Source organism: Quercus lobata, chromosome 6 (assembly GCF_001633185.2).
Source record: "Quercus lobata isolate SW786 chromosome 6, ValleyOak3.0 Primary Assembly, whole genome shotgun sequence".
NCBI classification, from domain to species: domain Eukaryota; kingdom Viridiplantae; phylum Streptophyta; class Magnoliopsida; order Fagales; family Fagaceae; genus Quercus; species Quercus lobata.
In genome coordinates, this window is record NC_044909.1 from 46,201,296 (window position 1) to 46,220,632 (window position 19,337).

The 19,337-nt window shown below is 33.2% G+C and overlaps 4 protein-coding genes and 1 long non-coding RNA gene across 8 annotated transcripts; 3 read left to right on the forward strand and 2 right to left on the reverse strand.

Moving 5' to 3' along the window:
- Positions 1 to 2,626: 2,626 nt before the first annotated feature.
- Positions 2,627 to 3,879, forward strand: LOC115950729 (transcription factor RADIALIS-like). The gene is made up of 2 exons (XM_031067963.1): positions 2,627 to 3,359; positions 3,601 to 3,879. The coding sequence occupies exons 1-2, from the start codon at positions 3,076 to 3,078 to the stop codon at positions 3,623 to 3,625; spliced, it is 309 nt and encodes a 102-aa protein (XP_030923823.1). The 5' UTR covers positions 2,627 to 3,075; the 3' UTR covers positions 3,626 to 3,879.
- Positions 3,880 to 3,976: 97 nt separating this feature from the next.
- On the reverse strand, positions 3,977 to 5,188 carry LOC115951003. The gene is made up of 3 exons (XR_004083169.1): positions 5,151 to 5,188; positions 4,439 to 4,654; positions 3,977 to 4,291 (listed from the first exon to the last, which is right to left on the reverse strand). It is a non-coding gene; the product is annotated as an uncharacterized LOC115951003 (long non-coding RNA).
- A 341-nt stretch (positions 5,189 to 5,529) lies between these two features.
- LOC115994417 (7-methyl-GTP pyrophosphatase) lies at positions 5,530 to 10,566 on the forward strand. Of its 2 annotated transcripts, none has more exons than XM_031118558.1 (9): positions 5,530 to 5,669; positions 6,046 to 6,117; positions 6,205 to 6,279; positions 7,426 to 7,509; positions 8,552 to 8,621; positions 8,700 to 8,791; positions 9,351 to 9,392; positions 9,502 to 9,582; positions 9,703 to 10,213. In XM_031118558.1, the coding sequence occupies exons 1-9, from the start codon at positions 5,640 to 5,642 to the stop codon at positions 9,709 to 9,711; spliced, it is 555 nt and encodes a 184-aa protein (XP_030974418.1). In that variant the 5' UTR covers positions 5,530 to 5,639; the 3' UTR covers positions 9,712 to 10,213. The 2 variants fall into 2 exon arrangements, with proteins under 2 accessions (XP_030974418.1, XP_030974417.1); XM_031118557.1 differs by lacking the exon at positions 9,703 to 10,213 and adding an exon at positions 10,220 to 10,566 and having other exon boundaries at positions 5,531 to 5,669.
- A 1,357-nt stretch (positions 10,567 to 11,923) lies between these two features.
- Positions 11,924 to 14,174, forward strand: LOC115994419 (60S ribosomal protein L6, mitochondrial-like). Its single transcript, XM_031118562.1, has 2 exons — positions 11,924 to 12,020; positions 13,521 to 14,174. Exon 2 carries the CDS (start codon positions 13,551 to 13,553, stop codon positions 13,857 to 13,859), a length of 309 nt encoding a protein of 102 aa, XP_030974422.1. The 5' UTR covers positions 11,924 to 12,020; positions 13,521 to 13,550; the 3' UTR covers positions 13,860 to 14,174.
- A 616-nt stretch (positions 14,175 to 14,790) lies between these two features.
- On the reverse strand, positions 14,791 to 18,617 carry LOC115994418 (ADP-ribosylation factor-like protein 2). Of its 3 annotated transcripts, none has more exons than XM_031118560.1 (6): positions 18,444 to 18,617; positions 17,240 to 17,322; positions 17,052 to 17,162; positions 16,419 to 16,581; positions 15,621 to 15,701; positions 14,791 to 15,082 (listed from the first exon to the last, which is right to left on the reverse strand). In XM_031118560.1, the coding sequence occupies exons 2-6, from the start codon at positions 17,302 to 17,304 to the stop codon at positions 14,945 to 14,947; spliced, it is 558 nt and encodes a 185-aa protein (XP_030974420.1). In that variant the 5' UTR covers positions 17,305 to 17,322; positions 18,444 to 18,617; the 3' UTR covers positions 14,791 to 14,944. The 3 variants fall into 3 exon arrangements, with proteins under 3 accessions (XP_030974420.1, XP_030974421.1, XP_030974419.1); XM_031118561.1 differs by having other exon boundaries at positions 17,240 to 17,345; XM_031118559.1 differs by having other exon boundaries at positions 17,240 to 17,396; positions 18,444 to 18,616.
- Between the last annotated feature and the right edge of the window lie 720 nt (positions 18,618 to 19,337).

A 19,337-nucleotide genomic window follows, 5' to 3' on the forward strand; every position in this document is an offset into this window, starting at 1 on the left:
GAGTTTGTAGCCTTAAGATACAACCAATTTTATTACTAAATTTTGTCCTAAAATAAACACATATTTTGAAGATTAAACTGTTAAATTGTATGTTTTTTGCATTTTTAATATACATGTCAAATTTTGTATCAATCGAATATTATTTACTATATAATCTGTAAGTTTATATTTTATGCATAATTTGAAATTACAAAAATTTGCAATTTATCGATGATATGGCTATTGATCTTTAATTTTTTAGAAATTTTGCAAACATGGAGGACATAAGATGAAGATGTAATCCAATTGTGGATTTGTCAAAATTCACCTTTAATAAAAAGATATTGAGTAAGGTTGTATGTAGTTTTAGGCTACAATCAATTTTGTAACTAAATTTTGTTATTTTGAAAATCTAACTATTGAATTACATGTTTTTTATGTTCTTAATAAACATGTCAAATTTTGTGTCAATCGGATATTATTTACTATATGATCTATAAGCTTATATTTTATGCATAATTTTAAACTACAAAAATTTGTAATTTAAATAATTTATTGATGACATAGCTATTGATCTTTAATTTTCTAGAAATTTTGCAAGTATGGAGGATATAAGAAGAATATGTAATTCAATGATGACAAATTCACCTCCAATAAAAAGATATTGAGTAATGTTGTAGTCTAAGGTTACAACCAATTTTGTAGCTAAATTTTATTTTTCTACCTATATCCTAATTAATAATTTGTTCACTTTGTCTATCATTATGGTTGTAAGTGAGGAGTCGGGTAATAAAAGTTAAGGATTGTTCACTTAATTTTATTTTGAATCTGAGCCAACCTTGAGTTCATTATCTAACTATATTATGTTCAAGGTTGATTCATTTTTATATTAAACAAGCTCAAGCTACTTGAATTAATTAGATAGAATGATTTTTGTTTATGAATTTATAATAAAAAAAAATTATTCACTGCCCTTATTGTTAAACATTATATATAATTTTTGCTACAAATAGACTATTTATATTATCAATAAATTAAAAATAATAATTTCATATATTATGAACTTATTTACAAATTACACAATATAACCTCAAGTTTATATAAGTATATATTTTTATACATGTATACACATAACATATATTATTATATAACTTAAATTGAGTCTCGTGATTATGAGTTTGTTTATAAGCACATTATTACGTTTGAACTTGACTTGTTTAGTAGTTGAGGCTAAAGTTAGGCTTGAATTTAGCTCATTTACTAAATAATCAAATATCGTATTTTTTGTTAAAAGCCTTGTAGCTGAATTGACACCTCCCCATGTACAAAGTGCTTGAGGGTTTAGAGGGAAAAAAATTCGAGCTGCGGGATTAGCAGCATGTTGTAATTATCTCTAAAAAAAAAAAAGTACTTTTTTAAATTTTTAAATTTTTTTTTAATTGAGCCTTAGTGTGTTTTGGGAAGCGTGTTTTGCGCTTCCCAAACGCATGTTTTGCATTTCTGGTGATTTCATATATATATATATATATATATATTTTTTTTTTTTCCAGCTGAAAAGTTTGACTTTTCCTATGAACAGTGTATGGTGTGTACTGTTCACGGATCCACAAATTTCACTTTTCAGCAACTTTTTCATTAAAAATGAGTCTCACGGTACTATTTACACATTTAAAAATTATTTTGCTACAATATTTTTTAGTTTTCAGTTTTCAGCTGTATCCAAACGGACTCTTAGTGTTATCAATGCCTAGGACGTGCTTGGAAAAGACGCCACCAATACTTGTGACCCTTACGCAGAAGTTAAGTTTGGATACTATTAGGGTTTGAGAAGAATTTGAATCCAGAGTATTTTTGCTTTCTTGATGAATCACCTTCAATCTTCGTTATTTGTTGTTATACTGTGAAGGATAGGATGATATTATTGGTGAGTAGAGATTTTTTTTTTTTTTTCTTTTGCAGCTTGGGTGAGTAGAGATTGATCGAAATAAGATGGGTTCCTTGGAATTATCATTGGCACCATAATAATATAAGCTTGAAGGATGCACGAGAGAAAAGGCTGAGGGAGAGTTAATGTTCACTAAGCAATATGACGCGAAAGAAAGTATTATTTTAGCTTATATATCACACATTATCGCTTTTGAGTTTGACAAATTTAAACGCGGATGTTATAGATATATTTTAATTTAATTTATTAGTTAGTTTTGTTAAATAGTAGTATTGCATAAGTGATGAGTATTTACGATTCAATAAAATGAAAAACCAATTTAGGATTCAATTCATGTTTTGAGTCTTTTGACAAGCATGGTTTTTTGCTTTTCCTTTTTGGGTTATCAAGAAATAGCAACAAATGACTGGTTTGGCTAAGCGCATCTATTCGTACGGATTCTTAAACAGGGTTGATTTGCAATGAAAACTATGTGCAGGAAAGTAAGAACAAATAAAAGGCACAAATTATATTAAATCTGATTACAGGTTGGTGGGTTCATCATTTTCAAGAATGTTGAGTGAATTTCCTACTTGTTAAACCCCACATGTTCATAAATTATACCTAGGAATAGGAACATAGTTGATGCTTGATGGTACTCAAAAGATTATATTAACAACGCTTAAAAAGGAAGCGATTGACTATCCTAGTATCCTTGGAAAACATTGACTCCCCCTCTCTCTCTCTCTCAGGCTCTCCCCTGGAACTATAACCATTTTATAATGTGCACTATGCAATTACGCAAGGTTGCAAGCAATTTTTATTTATTTTTATTTTTTATGCCTACTTGCCCCACTCGCGTTTCTAGTTTTCTACAGTGTTTTCATGGATATGGAAGATTCTTTCCTCTTCTTCCCTTGACTTAAAAGAGTCTTCAGTCGTCACTCATGAATCACGCTTTCCCACCCATTAATCTTCGCTGCCTTTGGTTTTTCCTTGCAATTGCTTCTTTCATTTTTTGTCACGCTTTCCCATTAATCTTCTCTGCCTACTTTTCCTTTCAATCGCTTGCTTCTATCATTTTTGTCACACAAAAATCCATCATCCTCAACTAGTCTTTTCATTTGCAACACATTTACGTTAGCTCCGAAATCCAGTCAAGAAAAGAAAAGATGGAATCTTGCCCTCTTTCTTTCCCCAACTTCAATTCAAGTTGGACAGCCAAGCAAAACAAACTGTTTGAAAATGCTTTGGCAATATATTACAAGGAAGCCCCAGACCGTTGGCACAACATAGCCAAGGTTATTGGAGGTACAACTGAAGAGGAAGTGAAGAGGCAGTATGAGATTTTATTAGAGGACATCAAGTGCATTGAGTCAGGGAAGGTGCCTCTTCCTAATTACAGGAAAATTGGAGGAAGCAGTGGATTAAATAACGTTAGCAATCAAGAAGAAAGGTAACACAATTTTTCTCCTCTAAAAACTAAAATACTAGTCTTATAAACAATTCAATACATTCCAACCAGAAATATATTTTTTGTTCATGACTTTTCCTCAATATGTACAATTCAATACACTCCAACCAGCAAAGTGTTCACTTTTCAGTGTCTTATAAACAATTTTGAGTTAGGACTCACTAAAGGACTATCTATTTGCTCCCCTTGATTTTTTTTTTTTTTTTGTTTTATCCCCCTGCAGGCTGAAGAACTTAAAGCTCGAATGAGGAACTATAGGCATCAGTAGAGACCTCAGATCAGTACTACTTTCCTCTAAAAGTAGATCTAGCATTTACCACGTACTATTCATTGACAATTCTCACTCTTCCTAGTATTTTTTTCTTGAGTGTAATAGGTTTTTTTCTCCACTACATGTACAAGGATGATCCATCACATTTGTGCTTGCATATTTACTCTCTTTTCTTACTCAATTAGTCATCAAACTAAAGTATGCATGATTTATATCACTATAACAGATCAATCTTTCTTTCTTTTTTCTGAATTAGTCCTTCAAATAAAAATTGTAATGACTAAGAATTCACCAGGAAATTAACTTTGTCAGACCATATAAATAAATTAAACATTCTCACCTAGTATTAAAAATCAAATGCACCCACATGCTACTAATCAAATAGTAAACTCATTCCAGTCTTATATTCTAAAATCATGCCGAAAACATAATCTCTCTAGATGCTAAGTTGAAAACTAAATTTACATCTGGTTCAGGACAAAAAAAAAACAAAGGATTATTTGTCTGTAATTAAATACTAGTAATCCAGATGTGAATGCAAAATGTCCATGTCGTCTCAGATTCTTGAAGGGGATTGGAAGGAACTTCAAACTGCACTTGAGTCAGGAGTCTTTGATCCGAGAATTGTTGTCATTCCAGTTATCTGTTTTGGGACAAAACAAATAGAAATTAGCTTAAAAGTCACAACAATATGCAAATCATTGACAAATAAATTTTGGATAACAGTTATATATATGTCAAAGTTAGCGCTCTCTCTCTGTGTCTCCTTTTCTTATACATACGAACTTACCTTCTCAATGTACTTATTGAAGCAAGCCTTGTGTTCATCCTTGGAAGCATGGATAAATTTGTGAAATCGATCCTTCATACTAGCCAGATAGCTGCCACTCTCACAATTCTCTCCTTGACAATAAGTCCCAGTTGGAGCTGGTAACTCAACCGAGATGGGTGGTGGAGATGGTATCTGTTGAGCATGGCTGTTGTTTGATCCCATCCTTGCTAACACCTTATAGGAAAATATAAACAGTTATTTGCTAGCAACAAAAATATTCAATGGAAATATTATTTTCATGAAGATATTGATTCTTATTAAGAATCACAAATCATACCACAATGTCATAAAAAAATAAAAACCTAATTGTACTCCACAGTATGACAGTTGACAGGTACAACTTATCATCTCTTTTTCTTTTTTAAGCTTATCACCTGATGGTTGTTAAATTTGTAAGACACTGTTTTATACTATCCGCAGAATCAGATTTAAGGCATAAGCCTAGCAAGCAAAGCTACTGAAAAATTGGTCACAAACAAATCACCTAAGAGGTCACAAGGCTAATAATTTTTTACACAAACACATAGTACATGGTAGAACATATGTCCCAAAGTAATCTGTAGATGAAACAAAAGAAATACTTTTCAAAATTTGTATAGTAATACTAAAAATTAGCAATAAATAAGGAGAAAAATTCAAGATCCAATGAAGGTAAGCACATGTAGCTTACCTTGACAGACACGAAGCAACACAAGCACAAAGAAATTGAAAAAGAAATACTGATCAATACTGTTTAGTACACTAGGTTCTTTTTATACTGGAGGAAGTGCCTTGCTCTACAAGAAGGGTTTGAAAAAAAAATTTCTTTGAGTGGGGAGGAAGGTAACAGTTAACACTTGGGGAGGAAGGTAAGCTGCAACCGTTTTATTTTACCGTACGAAAAAAGTAAAGAAATACGACACGTCGTCGTAAAAAACAAAAAAGGAAAACGACATGGTATCCCACTCAATCGTGATTCTTTGGGTATTGGGCCCAGCCCAAGCCCAATACGTATTTGACACTTTGCTCTTTCCGCTTGCGTTTAAAGCACAAGTATATGAACCAATTAAAAAAAAAAAACAAAAAAAAACTGCTTTACTCTTTTGTAACGGGTGACTGTAGAGTACTCACAGCTCATCTACTACAACTACAAGCGTAGCGTGAAAGCAAAAAGAGAGGAATGGCTACTACAAACAGTTCCACATTTAAGGTACATTATTTTACATGCACTTTTTTGCTAATTGTTGCTCAGCTCTATTTCTCTTCTCTACTTATTTAGTTATTATCATACAAAAATATTAGAATAGGAAAAAAAAAAAAAAACCATTGCAAAAAGTTTAAATACTGTTTCTGTTGCGAAAAGTCATATACCTTCTGTAATGATGATACATAGTATTCGTTTTCTTTTTTGAGATCGATACATAGTACATAGTATTCTTAAAATGGCTATAATGAGCAACAGTATTTATCACAATCAGCATATTTCTTTTTACCTTTTTTTGTTTCTTTTGTTTTCACTTGGTTTGTTACTAGTAATGTAAACTTGTGCCATGAAAACGTGGATGTGATATGTTTTTTTTGGACAGATAATATTGGGTTCATCATCCATGGCCCGCAGACAAATTTTGGCCGAGATGGGATTTGAGTTTACAGTGATGGTAGAGTTATATTTGTGAAAACACTAGCTTTTTGTTATTTGTGATTAGAATGGAGCTTTAAAGGATTATTATATTGGCTTGAATTAGATTGCAGACATAGATGAGAAAGAGCTTAGGAGGGAAAAGCCAGAAGATTTGGTAATGGCTCTAGCTGAAGCAAAGGTATTACTTGCATCAATTGTTAGATATATTTTGCTGTTGAATATTTGATGGATGCAATGTAAGCTAAGAAGCATGGACATGGACACAGACATGACTTGTACACGTCACGTGACATAGACATACGGAAATTCTTGAAAAAATAGGACACGGCATAGTAGGAATACAATAATTAATTAATTAGTATCTTTAAATATATTTTAAAATTTCAAAATAAATAACAATTATAAATTTTTTTTAAAAACATCTCTAAAAATAAAATGAATTTTTTTAAATAAAAAAAAAAAAAAAATCCTCCCAGCAACATTGAGGAAACACATGTAGGAGTGTCCCTGGCGTTTCCAACATTGACACATGTTTGACACTGACACACTAGGGATGTTAGAGTGTCTGTACTTCTTAGACTGCAAGTAACACATGCTTCACTAGTGATTATTTTGATGTACTTGATTCTTTTGGGTGAGCTTGTAGCGCATAACTAGGAATTGTAAACTTTACACATTGCAAACATTTAACTTGGTATTAATTTGATGCATCAGTTTGCATACTTAATGATAAAACTATGTGAGACAGGCCGTAGGTCACTTGTATCCATGGGGATATCTATATGTCAGTCCAAGGTCTTAATTGGCCTTTGAACTATGATTGAGGATTTTAAATAATATCATCTGCAGACATGCTCTAAGGAAAGATATTATTAACTGTAAGAAACAAGATCCTTGATTCAAACTTATATGAGAATAAGAATACTAGCATTGGAATTCAACTAGCTTAAACTTATAATTAAAGTTCAGCATTTGTGTTTGGGAGCAACTTAAAAAATAGAATAACTTCAAATAGAAATTGGAATAAAATCTGGTGGGTTGTACAAAAGAGCAGAGAAAAACTTCTTTGGTGTCTTTCAGCACTAAACATCTACTCTGAGAGAGAGAGCAACTAGTCATTTTGACCCTAAGTGTTTGAAGTCAGCTTTTGTATACGTGATTACTCGCTTGCTCCTGTAATTCTGTTTACATTTCTGTCCCATAGTTTCATCTTGGAAACATTATGTGTTCCTTATGATTCTTTGATTTTGATTATATGGTTTGTCTTTTGAACTTCTATGATAAAACATCTTATTGAACCTTCTTATCTTGAATTTCTTCTTAGGCAGATGCCATTTTATCAAGGCTCCAACATGCTAGTCAATTTGAAGAGGATGCTCGTGCAACACTGTTAATTACTGCAGATACAGTATTCTTTGATTCCTATTTATTTACTGCAGATACTGGATATTAGATTATAAAAATTACAGTCTGAAACTATCAGAGAAGATTAATTATCATTGATAATTTAACACATGTACAACATTTTATTTTCCAAACAGTTTAGGGTTTCAATTGGGTTATGTTTCTATTGGTCTCGTATTTTGAAGGCGTTGTTAGATATTAGAAAATGAAAATGCAAAAGCTATTACAAATTTTTCTAAAAAAATTTCACAAATTGATGTGGCAATGACATGAACTTCAACAACCTAAATAATGAATGTTTAATTTCTTTTTCTTTTTTTATTGGTGACAGTCAGTTTGTAAGCCTTTAGTAAAAGTTCTAATATCTCTAACATCACTAATGAGAAGGTGTGCAACCATTTAAAATATTTTTTGGCCTTCTATAATGGGGGATGAGGCCTTTTTTATGAAGGGGTAGAAGCTTTTGTAGTGGGGGCCTTAGGTCCAGGCTTAAGTGACCTAGGCCTTGGGCTGGCCCTGCTGAGAAGAAGATATGTTTCCAACCTGTTCTCCCTTGGTATTCATGTAGTTTTTCCAAACCACAAATTTACAGGATCTTCATAGATTATCTTGGTAAATATTTGACGATTGGATGATCCTAATTGCTAACCACCCAATCAATTAATAGTCAAACATAGCGGTCACTTTTAGTGATTATAATCTTCTTATAAACATGATCCAGTAGACCATCTGCTCAAAGTTCAATATGTGATGACTTCCATGTTATGAGTATCAGAGGATGTACAACAATTCAGGCAGTTAATTGTTCCTAGACACCATGCACAAGTGCCCCTCACTTTTGTATAGATTTTTCCATACTTGATATAGGCATTAGCTTGCTGGGTTTTGGGCTTGCATGTTCTCATTTCTCACAGCTTATACATCCTTTGCATTTATGATTATGAAGTGTAGCCTACTATTAATAGAACATTTTTTCCTTTTCTATTGGTTGGTATGTAGAGCTTATTGAAGGTTGTTTCTTACTGCTCCATCTAATTGATTTTGAGGTGGTGGTGTATGAAGGGATAATCCGGGAAAAACCATCCAGCAAGGAAGAAGCACGGGAGTTTATCAAAGGTTTGCTTAATGGGCTTCACTCTCACCTTTTCTCTAAACTTAAGCTGGATTTGACAGTCACTTCCTTCTGGGTTGCAGGATATTCTGGTGGTCAAGCAGCAGTGGTAGGATCTGTTCTTGTAACCAATCTTAAGACTGGAAAAAGAAAAGGTGGATGGGAAAGAGCAGAGGTATTGCTTGCTAGCACTCATATTTGTGCTTGCTCTACCTGATCAATGACAATTAGATGATTTCAAGCCCACCTGATCTTGGGACATGTTAAAAGTGCATTTATTTTAAATATGAAAATACCATTGCCATTGGTTGATAAATAATAAAATTTTATTGAAAGAGCAGATTACTTCATTGCCATTGGTACTCCTTACAATAAAATTTTATGAATTTCCATTGCCATTGGTACTCCTTACAATATTTTGTTCCCATTATTTTCATCCTATCTACCTAGATACATGTTCAAACTAAAGAGGTTAAGCATATGTGATCAATCTCCTTTATCTAGGGGAATAGGAAGTGTCACTCACCCTTGGAGGAGAGAGAGTGAGAGGGGGGCTCAAGAAGAAAAATAATCGTTAATTTTTTTCTTTTTCTTTTTTTGAAGTTCTGACATCATAATGCTTCCTTCTTCTTTTTTGTTAATTAGAGGATCTGAATTGAGTATTTTTGTTACCTTGAGAAGATAACTCTATAATTAGCCCTGGAAGACTGATATTTGTGTTTGTGGTGGTACAGGTTTATTTTTATAACATACCAGATGACATAATTGATATCCTGGTATAATTCTTAATATCCACATTGTCTTTGCTATCAGATTTTGTTGCCAGACAGCTTTTTTTGCTGATATTGTTATGGACTTCTTTCTTAATGGATGAGGTGTGCTCAGATTGAGGAGGCAATTACACTCAATGTTGCTGGGGGTTTGATGCTGGAACATCCACTTATATCGCCTTTTGTGGAAGCAGTGGTCAGCTGAGCTCTTTCTCTGTCTCTATCTCTCCTTTACACACACACTTACTTGCACATGCATGCACAGACTTCATTCAGAATATCTGTTTTTGGGCATCATACAACTATGGACGCAGTGGTCAGCTGAGCTCTTTCTCTGTCTCTATCTCTCCTTTACACACACACTTACTTGCACATGCATGCACAGACTTCATTCAGAATATCTGTTTTTGGGCATCATACAACTATGGACGCCAAGTGACTCATGAACCAGGCTATTCTATTCTTTTTGGCACCTAAGCCACTCCTAAGAACGTACCAGACCACTGGTTCCTATCCCCAGTTGAAAACCTTATTCCTTTTGCTCTGTCAAAGATTTTTAAAAATGTGTTTTTTATTTGGCATGTTCTTCTCAAGTCAACAAACAAATGGAGTTTTTGCTATGCTCTCTCGTTTATCATGCATTGGCACCTCTATCTAACGTTCTTGGTTTGCTCTATCAGGAGGCTTAAAGTTTTGAATTTCTGAGTTGATTATAATATGCAACTATGCAGGGGGTTTGATGCCTTAAATTATTTCCCCTTGCCAAATGCTAGGAGTTGAGACTTGCCTTTCTGCAATTCTTCTGAGATTAACTAAGGATTGATGTTTGGCAGGTAGGGACAACTGATACCGTGATGGGACTTCCTAAAGCTCTCACAGAAAAAGTCATACTGGAAGCCCTATAGCTTGGGGTGGTCGCAATGTAGTTCTATACTAACTTTCTTGCGTGCTGGAGCTGAATCAGTTACATGTTCAACCATCATTTCAAACTTCAAAGTTGTGGGCTTGAATCACATTCTTCTAGTCAACTGCGGATCGTTTGGCCATCAGTTTTTAGCCAGAGTTCTATTTAAATTTTCAACTTGAAGTCCGGAACACATTGGCTTTACTATGACTCATTATAAACCCTTCATATCATGTATACTTACTACATAATAAAAGTTGGGTTTTTAAGTCATAACTTTGTTGAGTGGATAGCATCACTAATTGTCATGTGTATTGTGACTTTTACTTTATTGTAGATTTGTAGTCCTACAACTAAAAGATTTCTAAAAAGAAAAATAGTTCTCACTTCTCAATTAAAAGAAATCTTTGGATAATGGATACAACTTAATTAAGGAATATCCTCAAGGTATGTTATCTCTTTGTCCTAATCATATCTAAAATTTAAACCATTCCATCCAAAAAAAAAAAAATAGTCCACTGCTGAAAATTTCTAAAAAAAAGTTCATGATGGATACAAATTAACTACCTATAAGATATATCATTTTTTTTTAAATAGTGAAAAAAGTTTTTTTTTTTTTTTTTTTTTTTGGTTATAAACTGAGGATGACCGGAAAAAAAAAAAGTTAAACTTTTTAACTTTTGTTCCTGGTCTTAGATAGTTATTACATCTTGTGCAATAACCTAGCTATTGCATGAGATTTAAATCTTGATTTCTCTATATGACACGAACTACGTGAAGTTTTGAGTGTAACACTTAACTCATGTGGGATTGATTTATGTGTAAACTGTTAATTGTGTCATATTTCATTCATTGAAGCTTTTGAGTGTAATATAAAATTCTTTGTGGTTTTGTTTTACATGGAATTTAAAATTGAAATTTCCCATAAAACAAAATAAAAGAGAGGATTTGTATTGTACTAAAAAATCTTAAAAGGTTACATGTGACACAATTAATGATTTGCACATAAAATAATACCACAGGAACAATGGAGAAGCCAAGGAGGGAACAAGAGAGGCAGTTGCCCCCCTTCACCCTGCCAAAAAAGTCCTTATATCTAGCATTAGAATTAAATTTCTGCTAAAAAAAATAAAAAAGAATTATTGAATTTCTTTTTAGCTTTTTGCACTCCTCTACAACATGATCGCTTAAAATTTTCATAAATTGATTTGCTTCGAAGAAAACATTATAAAAATAAAATGTTAAATAATATTTAAACAATTATGATTAAAGTACAATATCTCAAGGTATTTAGAATAATCTTACTTGTTCAATTTCTATAGCCCTAAAATTACATAGGTATTTACTTTCTTACCACTTACTAATAGGTTTGTAGTTCAGTTATTAGTAGCATTGTTTGTTATCCTTCATAACAAAAAGTCAGAAATCATGGTTTAAATCTCCCATGCTCCATATTGTAAAAATCAAATTATAAAATTTAAATAAATAAATAAATAGAAGAAGTAGATAGTTATTCATAAAAAGAAAAAAAAAGGATAGTTATTCAGACCCTAGAACACCCTAAGCACTTGGCCGGATTACGAGCCCCTACAACCAAACAGGTGGACTAATATATTTGACCTGGGGAATGAATGAAAACATAGTAAAAACAACAGTAGTGGGTCGTAATTTTCATTTCCGGTAAATGACGACGTACTCGGCTCTGATCTGGTGCGTTGAAGACTACTCAGGTGTGCCTCAACCCTTCTCTCTCTTCTCCTTTTTGTGCTCCCTCTCTCTCTACTTTCCAATTGCTTATCCTATGAAATCATGGCCGTTTGATTTGAACGAGGAGCTACATAATTGTCTTCTGATTTTTAGTTCATGACCAGGCTGATTTGATAACCAACTACAGTTTTAGGAACACAATTTTTAAAACAAGCCTAATACAAATTTCTTTTTGGTATAATGAGTATTGTTCACATTACATAAATCTCCCAGAATTTTAGAGTGATATAAAAATCAAAATAATATCTAAAGTTTCTCAATGGAAATGCTTATGTTTATTATAGATTGATGGGTAAGGAATAATCTAATAGAATGAAAGTTGATAGTGCAATTTTTTGGATTATGAGGTTCAGTTCTAATAAAGGTGTGTGGATTGTTGGGAAGTCGTTTTTGCTTCTTTTTTTTTTGGGCTAAAGAATTGGGTGTGGATGAAGTTGAAACAGATGGGAATGGCTTGAAGTTTGGGGCTTGTTGCTGTTTATGTTGGGGATGTATTTGATTATTACTTTTTAAGAATTTTGGAGTTGAATTGTTAACTTCAAAGGTGGTTGTTTTAGTGTGAATTATGATGGGGTTTTGAGTATGGATTAGGAACTAAGGCATGTATAAGCGCATGGCCGTGAAGGCCGAATGAATCAATGCACATACTCACCCTAAGTAAAATTTTTTGCTGTGGCTGAGTTGAGTACATCATGGTTATTAAATCTGTGTGTAATTTTTTGTTGTTGAGAATACATGGGAAAGGAAATGGAAATTTAGGATTTCCTTTTTCTTTTTTTCATAAAAGTTTTTTTTTTTGGGGGGTGGGGGGGGAGGGGTTTGTTTCTTTCTACAAATTTTGGGTGCTTAAACAGGGCATTAAATATTTGGTGTTGGAGTGATGCTACATTGGATGCTAAGATACAGTAATAAAAGAGATACTTATCAAAAAATAAAAGAGATGAAATAAATTTTGATTAACTTCCAACATTTTTGTGATGTGAGGCTGAAATTTTCTTGAAGTAAATGAATTTTTATCATTTTAGCTATCAAACAGAGCAATACAGCTTTAAACATGTATAAATGGAAGTCAAAGACCTTCAAGAAAGGTCTTGAAGAAAGGTTCAAAACCATATGCTCTGTTTGTTTTCTGAGGAAGAGTTGGGAAAAGATATTGGGTTTTATACATAGTGTTTTCATAATAATAGAAATCTAAATCAGTTTCTACATTTTGAAATGAAATTATGCTCACTGGCTTTAGTAGTGATAGAAGATAAAAAAAGAAGGCTTTGAAAGCTTAATGATTACTTCCTCTTTTAGAAAGAAAAGATATGTTCCTTCAAGATTCCAACTTATTTTTTCTTAATAAAGATTTTTTAAATGCTAAAACATAAATATTGCTTCTTAGGCTGTAGTTTGTGGTTCCTTTGGCTAATGCTTTTTGTTTAAATTTTCTTCACAACTGCCTCTTGTTTGTCTCTCAGAATTCAGGTGATTGTTTCACTTTAATCTTAATGGAAGCCAAATTTTTTCGCTTTCTTAAGATTGTGGGTGTTGGGTACAAAGCCAGAGCTGAAGCCGAAGGACGCCTCTTATTTCTCAAATTGGGATATAGCCATGAGGTTGAACTGACTGTTCCTCCAGCAGTACGTGTGTTCTGCTTCAAAAACAATGTAATTTGTTGCACTGGAATTGACAAGCATAGAGTGCACCAGTTTGCTGCTGCTGTTCGTAGCTGTAAGCCGCCCGAAGTGTACAAAGGCAAGGGTATAATGTACGTTGATGAAGTTATCAAGAAGAAGCAAGGAAAGAAATCAAAATGATCGCAAAGAGAATGAGTAGTGTTGGAGAATGTTTTATAGTAACCCATGGTAGGACATACTATGGCCTCATTTTGCAAAGCTGGGTTTGGCCCGAGTTCAAATCAAAGAATGGAGAATTCTTCTTGCCTGGTGCTTCTTGTGCTAGTTTAAGAGCATTGCAATATTGGATCCAACTTTCTCCGAATCAGTTTGGAGACTTTGCTTTTCAATTCAAGATGTTATTCTTACTGTTTTTGTTGTTATTAGATAATAATAAAACATCTCCATGTAATTTCGTGGGAAGAGTTTTCAAACTAATTCTTGATCCTATTGTCATTTAGGAGAGTTACGAGAGTAGAAAGACCCACCAGTGACGAGCAAGAATGACCAATCCGTGAATTCTCTCTCCGGTTACTCCATGTGGAAATGGGGAACACTTTTAGGAGTTTATCAAAGCTGAGGGAAGTTAAAACTTAAAACCAGAGCATCAGCTAATCATAAGTTGAATTGAAAAATATCAAGATTGAGTATTCAAGTGTAAACATCATTCAAGACTCACAGGGAAAGCATTAGTTTAAAAAAAATATATACATTTTTGGATATCTGGTTTGCTTTGGATTAAAAGGTTGCCCTACCTATTGCCAACCTTCTAGAGGAATGACTTACCTATAGATGTTTTCTCAATTCACGAGTACTTGGTCAAATTCATTTACTTACCATCTTCATACTTTAATTTAATAAGCTGAGCCCTTTGTGTTAAAATTCTGGTGCCGTGCCATGACACTCTTAAACAACATCCAGATGTTATTAGGGCAAAGCAGTGGAAAGTGCATGCTTGTTTTTATGAGTTGAAATCTGGAAAATTTCACCGAAATGCCATATGTGTTCATAGATTGTCAGTGTGATGTCTATCTAGAGAAGGTGCCAAAATTCTACTTTGCTGCCATAGTCACATTTGGAAATTTCTCATGCATTGAATGATGATTTGGGTAAACAAAGATATACATGCTCTCATTAGACAGAAAATATGCTAAGAATAAATCCATTTTAGCTTCCATGAATGCTTTGATATTGTCATACAACGAAAAATGACTCCCAAGTACACATTAGTCAAGCACATAAATTCGTGAGGCTACATCCTGGACCAACCAATCAAATCCTTCAAGCAGCCCCTCACCAGTATATGCACTACAGCCCACAATTTGCCAGTGCCGGGTTTTGTCCATGGCTTCCAAGTTCAATACCTGTTAAAGTATGATAATAACCATTTTAGATTCTACCAAAAAAGGAAACCATTATAGAATATTAGAATAGCATTCTTCTTTTGAAAAAACAAATATAAAAGCATTGATACATGTATTACATGGAATAATGCACCAAATGCAGATGTCTATGTAAAGACATCCAGCATAAATGTGTTTATTCGTGAAGTTCATGCTCGGATTCCAAACTTGGATTCACACTTAAATGAGTTATGTCTAAGTGTATGCAAAGTTTTCCACACGGATTTTTTGACAGAAAGAAAAAGAACTCATACGACAGAACCAGGTTCACCAGGGACATAGCATCTGTACAGAAAATTTGTGAATAGCTAGAAGACAGTCTACGGCTATAAAAAACAAACAAAAAACAAATTTGAGGATTTAAGATGACAAACAAATCTACTTTGAGTCATTGAGAAATCAAATGTCAAGTTTACAATATTTAATTTGCATTCTAAGTTCTAACAAGGGCCATATTTGACAATATATGCAAGAAGTTGTTTTCAGCTAGCAGCCTTACTTTTGCAATCTCCTCTGGGGTAAGGGCACCTTTTATGTCCTGCTTATTTGCCAGTATTAGTAAAGATGCTCCTGAAAGTCTCTGTCAAATGAATAAATATGTTAGCTTTTTTTAACAAGTTCAAAAAATGAACAAGAATTAAAGGCCAGAAGTCCAAGAGAACTGTCTTTTTCTAATTTTTGCCGAAAAGGTTTTACCATTCAAATTTTAATTTCAGCATTCCAAAAAAGCAAAACAATTACAAAGAATTGTTTTTAGGACAAAGTCTTCCACCAAACCAAGTTGAAGGAACCTCCTACAATCCATTACATGGCAAGTCATAAGATCATCTACGTGTACTAAATCACATTATTCATTAAAAAAGGTCACATGACTATTAAATCAGTCATGTAACTAAAATACATGTGGATACTCATTTCAGTTGCCAATTGTAGGTTGGAGGAACTTTCCTCCAAACTCATCGGTTTATGTAGTAGAAAGACAAATTACATAAAATAATTTAACCAATCCCTTCAAGTATTAGAGTATAGACACTTTAAGGTATGCATCCTAATGTTAATGGTTGGTTCATGGTTAATAAACCAACAAAAAAAGATCTTAAGACAAATTTAGTGGCTCACTCTACATCGAGAGAGAGAGAGAGAGAGCTTCTATTCAACCTAGTGTAAATGAATGAATGAACAAACATTCAACTGAGAAGCAAACCAAAAGAATATAAGTAACCACACAGGATAAAATATGCTCCAAATGACTCGCCTTTTATGCATGTGAATAGACAATTTGATATGGGATACATACCTCTTCCTTCAAAAGATTATCCAGTTCCATTTTGCAGTCATCTAACCGTCTAAGATCTGAACTGTCAACCACCCATACCAAACCATCAGTTTGCTCAAAGTAGTTCCTCCAGTAAGATCTTATAGTTTTTTGGCCCCCAACATCCCATATATTTAAAGTATACCTGCCAAAAGTCACATTACCTGGAATTTCAATATTCTAAATATTGATGCAAATTTTTATCCACTCAAAAGAATAACACAATACCCAATAAAGTCCTAGAACTTGATGAATTAGAGTTTTTTTTTTAAAATGAAATTTCTTCAGATTTCATGTGAAAAAGTTAACCACCACATTAAATTTAAGATGAATATAGCTTTTCCGAGAGATTTAAAACATACCCAATTAAAATATAAACAAGATAACAAGGTATAAAATCTGTCTTAAAAATCAAATATCATTTCCATGCATTTGGCTGAGATTTTTAAGCAACGAAAGGGTGCAGAGAAAACAATATAATGAGATCCCCATTACCTGTATGATGAATTGCCCCTTGGCCAATTTATAATTATCATATCTTCACAACAATATCAGGCACAAGACACATAGACACGAAATATATATTATTAAATAAAGCTGTTGAGAAAGATTTACTTTTGGTAGGTGATGGTCTTGATGTTGAAGCCCAGTGTAGGACTGATAACGCTGGTGTCCTCTCCATTGATCTTCAAGACAATTGTAGTCTTCCCTGAATTATCAAGCCCACTGCCAAGAATTCAACATTTAGTATATATTAAATACATATGAATGGGAGCAAGGGTTTCGAGGTATACAATACATACACCATGAGTATGCGCATTTCTTTCTCTTTCTTCTTGATTTTTCGGATTATACTGAGTAGCCCCATTGTTGTCTTAGCTCACTCCTAGACTCCAATCAAGCCAAATACTGAAATTAGATCCAAACCTCCTTATACTGCCTTCAAGATTTTGGCAGATACTGCTTAACCAAAAAAATAAAGGTTTAATTACCATTTTGTTCCCTAACCTTTATCCCATGTTTCAAAAGGATCCTTAATGATTTCAAATGTAACAATTTAGTCTCTAACTTTTTGGTATTGTGTCAAAATAGTCTCTGTCGTTAAATTGTGCATGAAAAAATCTAGCATGGCTAACAGTGATATTAAAATATGACTAATGTTACAGTCACAAACTATTTTACAACATTTTTACAAATTATTGATGTGGCAAATTCTTATTGGTTCTCATCTGAACCAGCCACTAACATCACTTTTTTACTTACCAAAAACCACTCATTACATCAGCCGTTTTTAAAATAGTTTGTGACTTTAGCATTTTCCTTAAAATATTAATTTTAATGCTACCTAGGATGCCACATGGCCTTAGTTAGAAAAACAAAAACTAGGTTAAGACTTGAGAACAAGAATCAACTGGTTCATCAAGCATAAAAGAATTTGTTCCCAACAAAGAAGAACCACAAAGGTAAATGAGAAGGCAACACTTCTCCTCTAAAAGCTAAATGTCATGATTACAGCTTTGATATAGGGAACTAACAATGTGTACCAAGTTTACAGAAATTCATGTGAGTTCAAAGAGGCAAATCATCGAGCAGTTGGTGGGAACAATTTTCTCAGCTAAAGCAAAGCAGAAAATAAAACAAAGCAATTTCTCAACCACTAATAAAATTTTCTCAGCTACCAAAGATTCGTACAACCTTAAATCACACACAATGTTGGAACAAACTTGGTAAAACTAATCAGTACTTGGAAAAGTTAGGCATGTGAATGTGGTAGTGATTGACAGGATTTTCAGTTTCAACTTTCAAAGTTTTGAACACTGTGAATGTGGGGTTGTTCATCCACTATTCCGATCTAAGGTTTAGAAATTGCACACAGAGATTTCTGAGATTGCAATGAGCAAATTTAAAAGTTCAAAATAAGCAATTTAAAACTAACTTCAGCACCAGCAATAATACTAATAATATGGGGTTTGATTAAATACCAAAATGAGAGTAATGTGGATGTACCTGAACCTGAGATCGACACAGATTTAAGATTCTTTTTCGTTTTTTGTCGATAGCTGAATGAGAGGGTTTCAGATTCAGATCAGAAGAGTAGTGCTTCTTCTTTAGGAACCATCCCAGGTTTCGATCGACGATCTGAGTGTTTCAGCGTTTTGTTTTGTTTTTTTGTTTTTAGATTAAGACCACATGGCAACTCACTTGACATGTGTCATCCAATTGGCAGAAAAATTATATTTTGCATTTTACATTTTGGTCCTAACTTTTATTCTATATTTTAATGTCACCTTTAGTAACATCACTTTGTTTTGAGTCTTTGACACATAACAAAAAAAAACATTATGAAATGTTAGGAATCATTTTAAATTATAGAATAAAAGTTAGGGATCAAAATGTTAGTTAAATAAGTAATACTAGAGATACAAAATTTTTTATAAACTGCTAATGTAGTGAATGGTTTTTGCATGGTTTTAAAAATCGGACCGAACCAACTGGTTCAACTGGTTCAATTGGGAACTGGACCTTAATCCGGTCTGGTTATTAGTTAGAACCAAAAATGAAAGAAAAACCAGACAAATAGTACAAACCGTCAGTTCAATTGGCATAACTGAAAATCGGTGCGATTAAATCGATTTTAGCATTTCTTCATAAATACTTTAGCTATTGTGTTTTTTAACCCAAAAAAATTAAAAGAGAGATCTTGTTTCAGATTTAAGAAGAGAGATTTTGATTTTGAAAATGCTCTCTCAAGTATGAAGTGGTAAAGCCTGAGACACCCACAATGACCCAAAAACATTAGATTTACTTTACTTACCTTTTGCTCAAAAGAAAAGAAAAGAAAAATCAGATTTACTATATTTGTGTTAAGGAAGAACTAAAGAAACCCAAAGATAAGTAGAT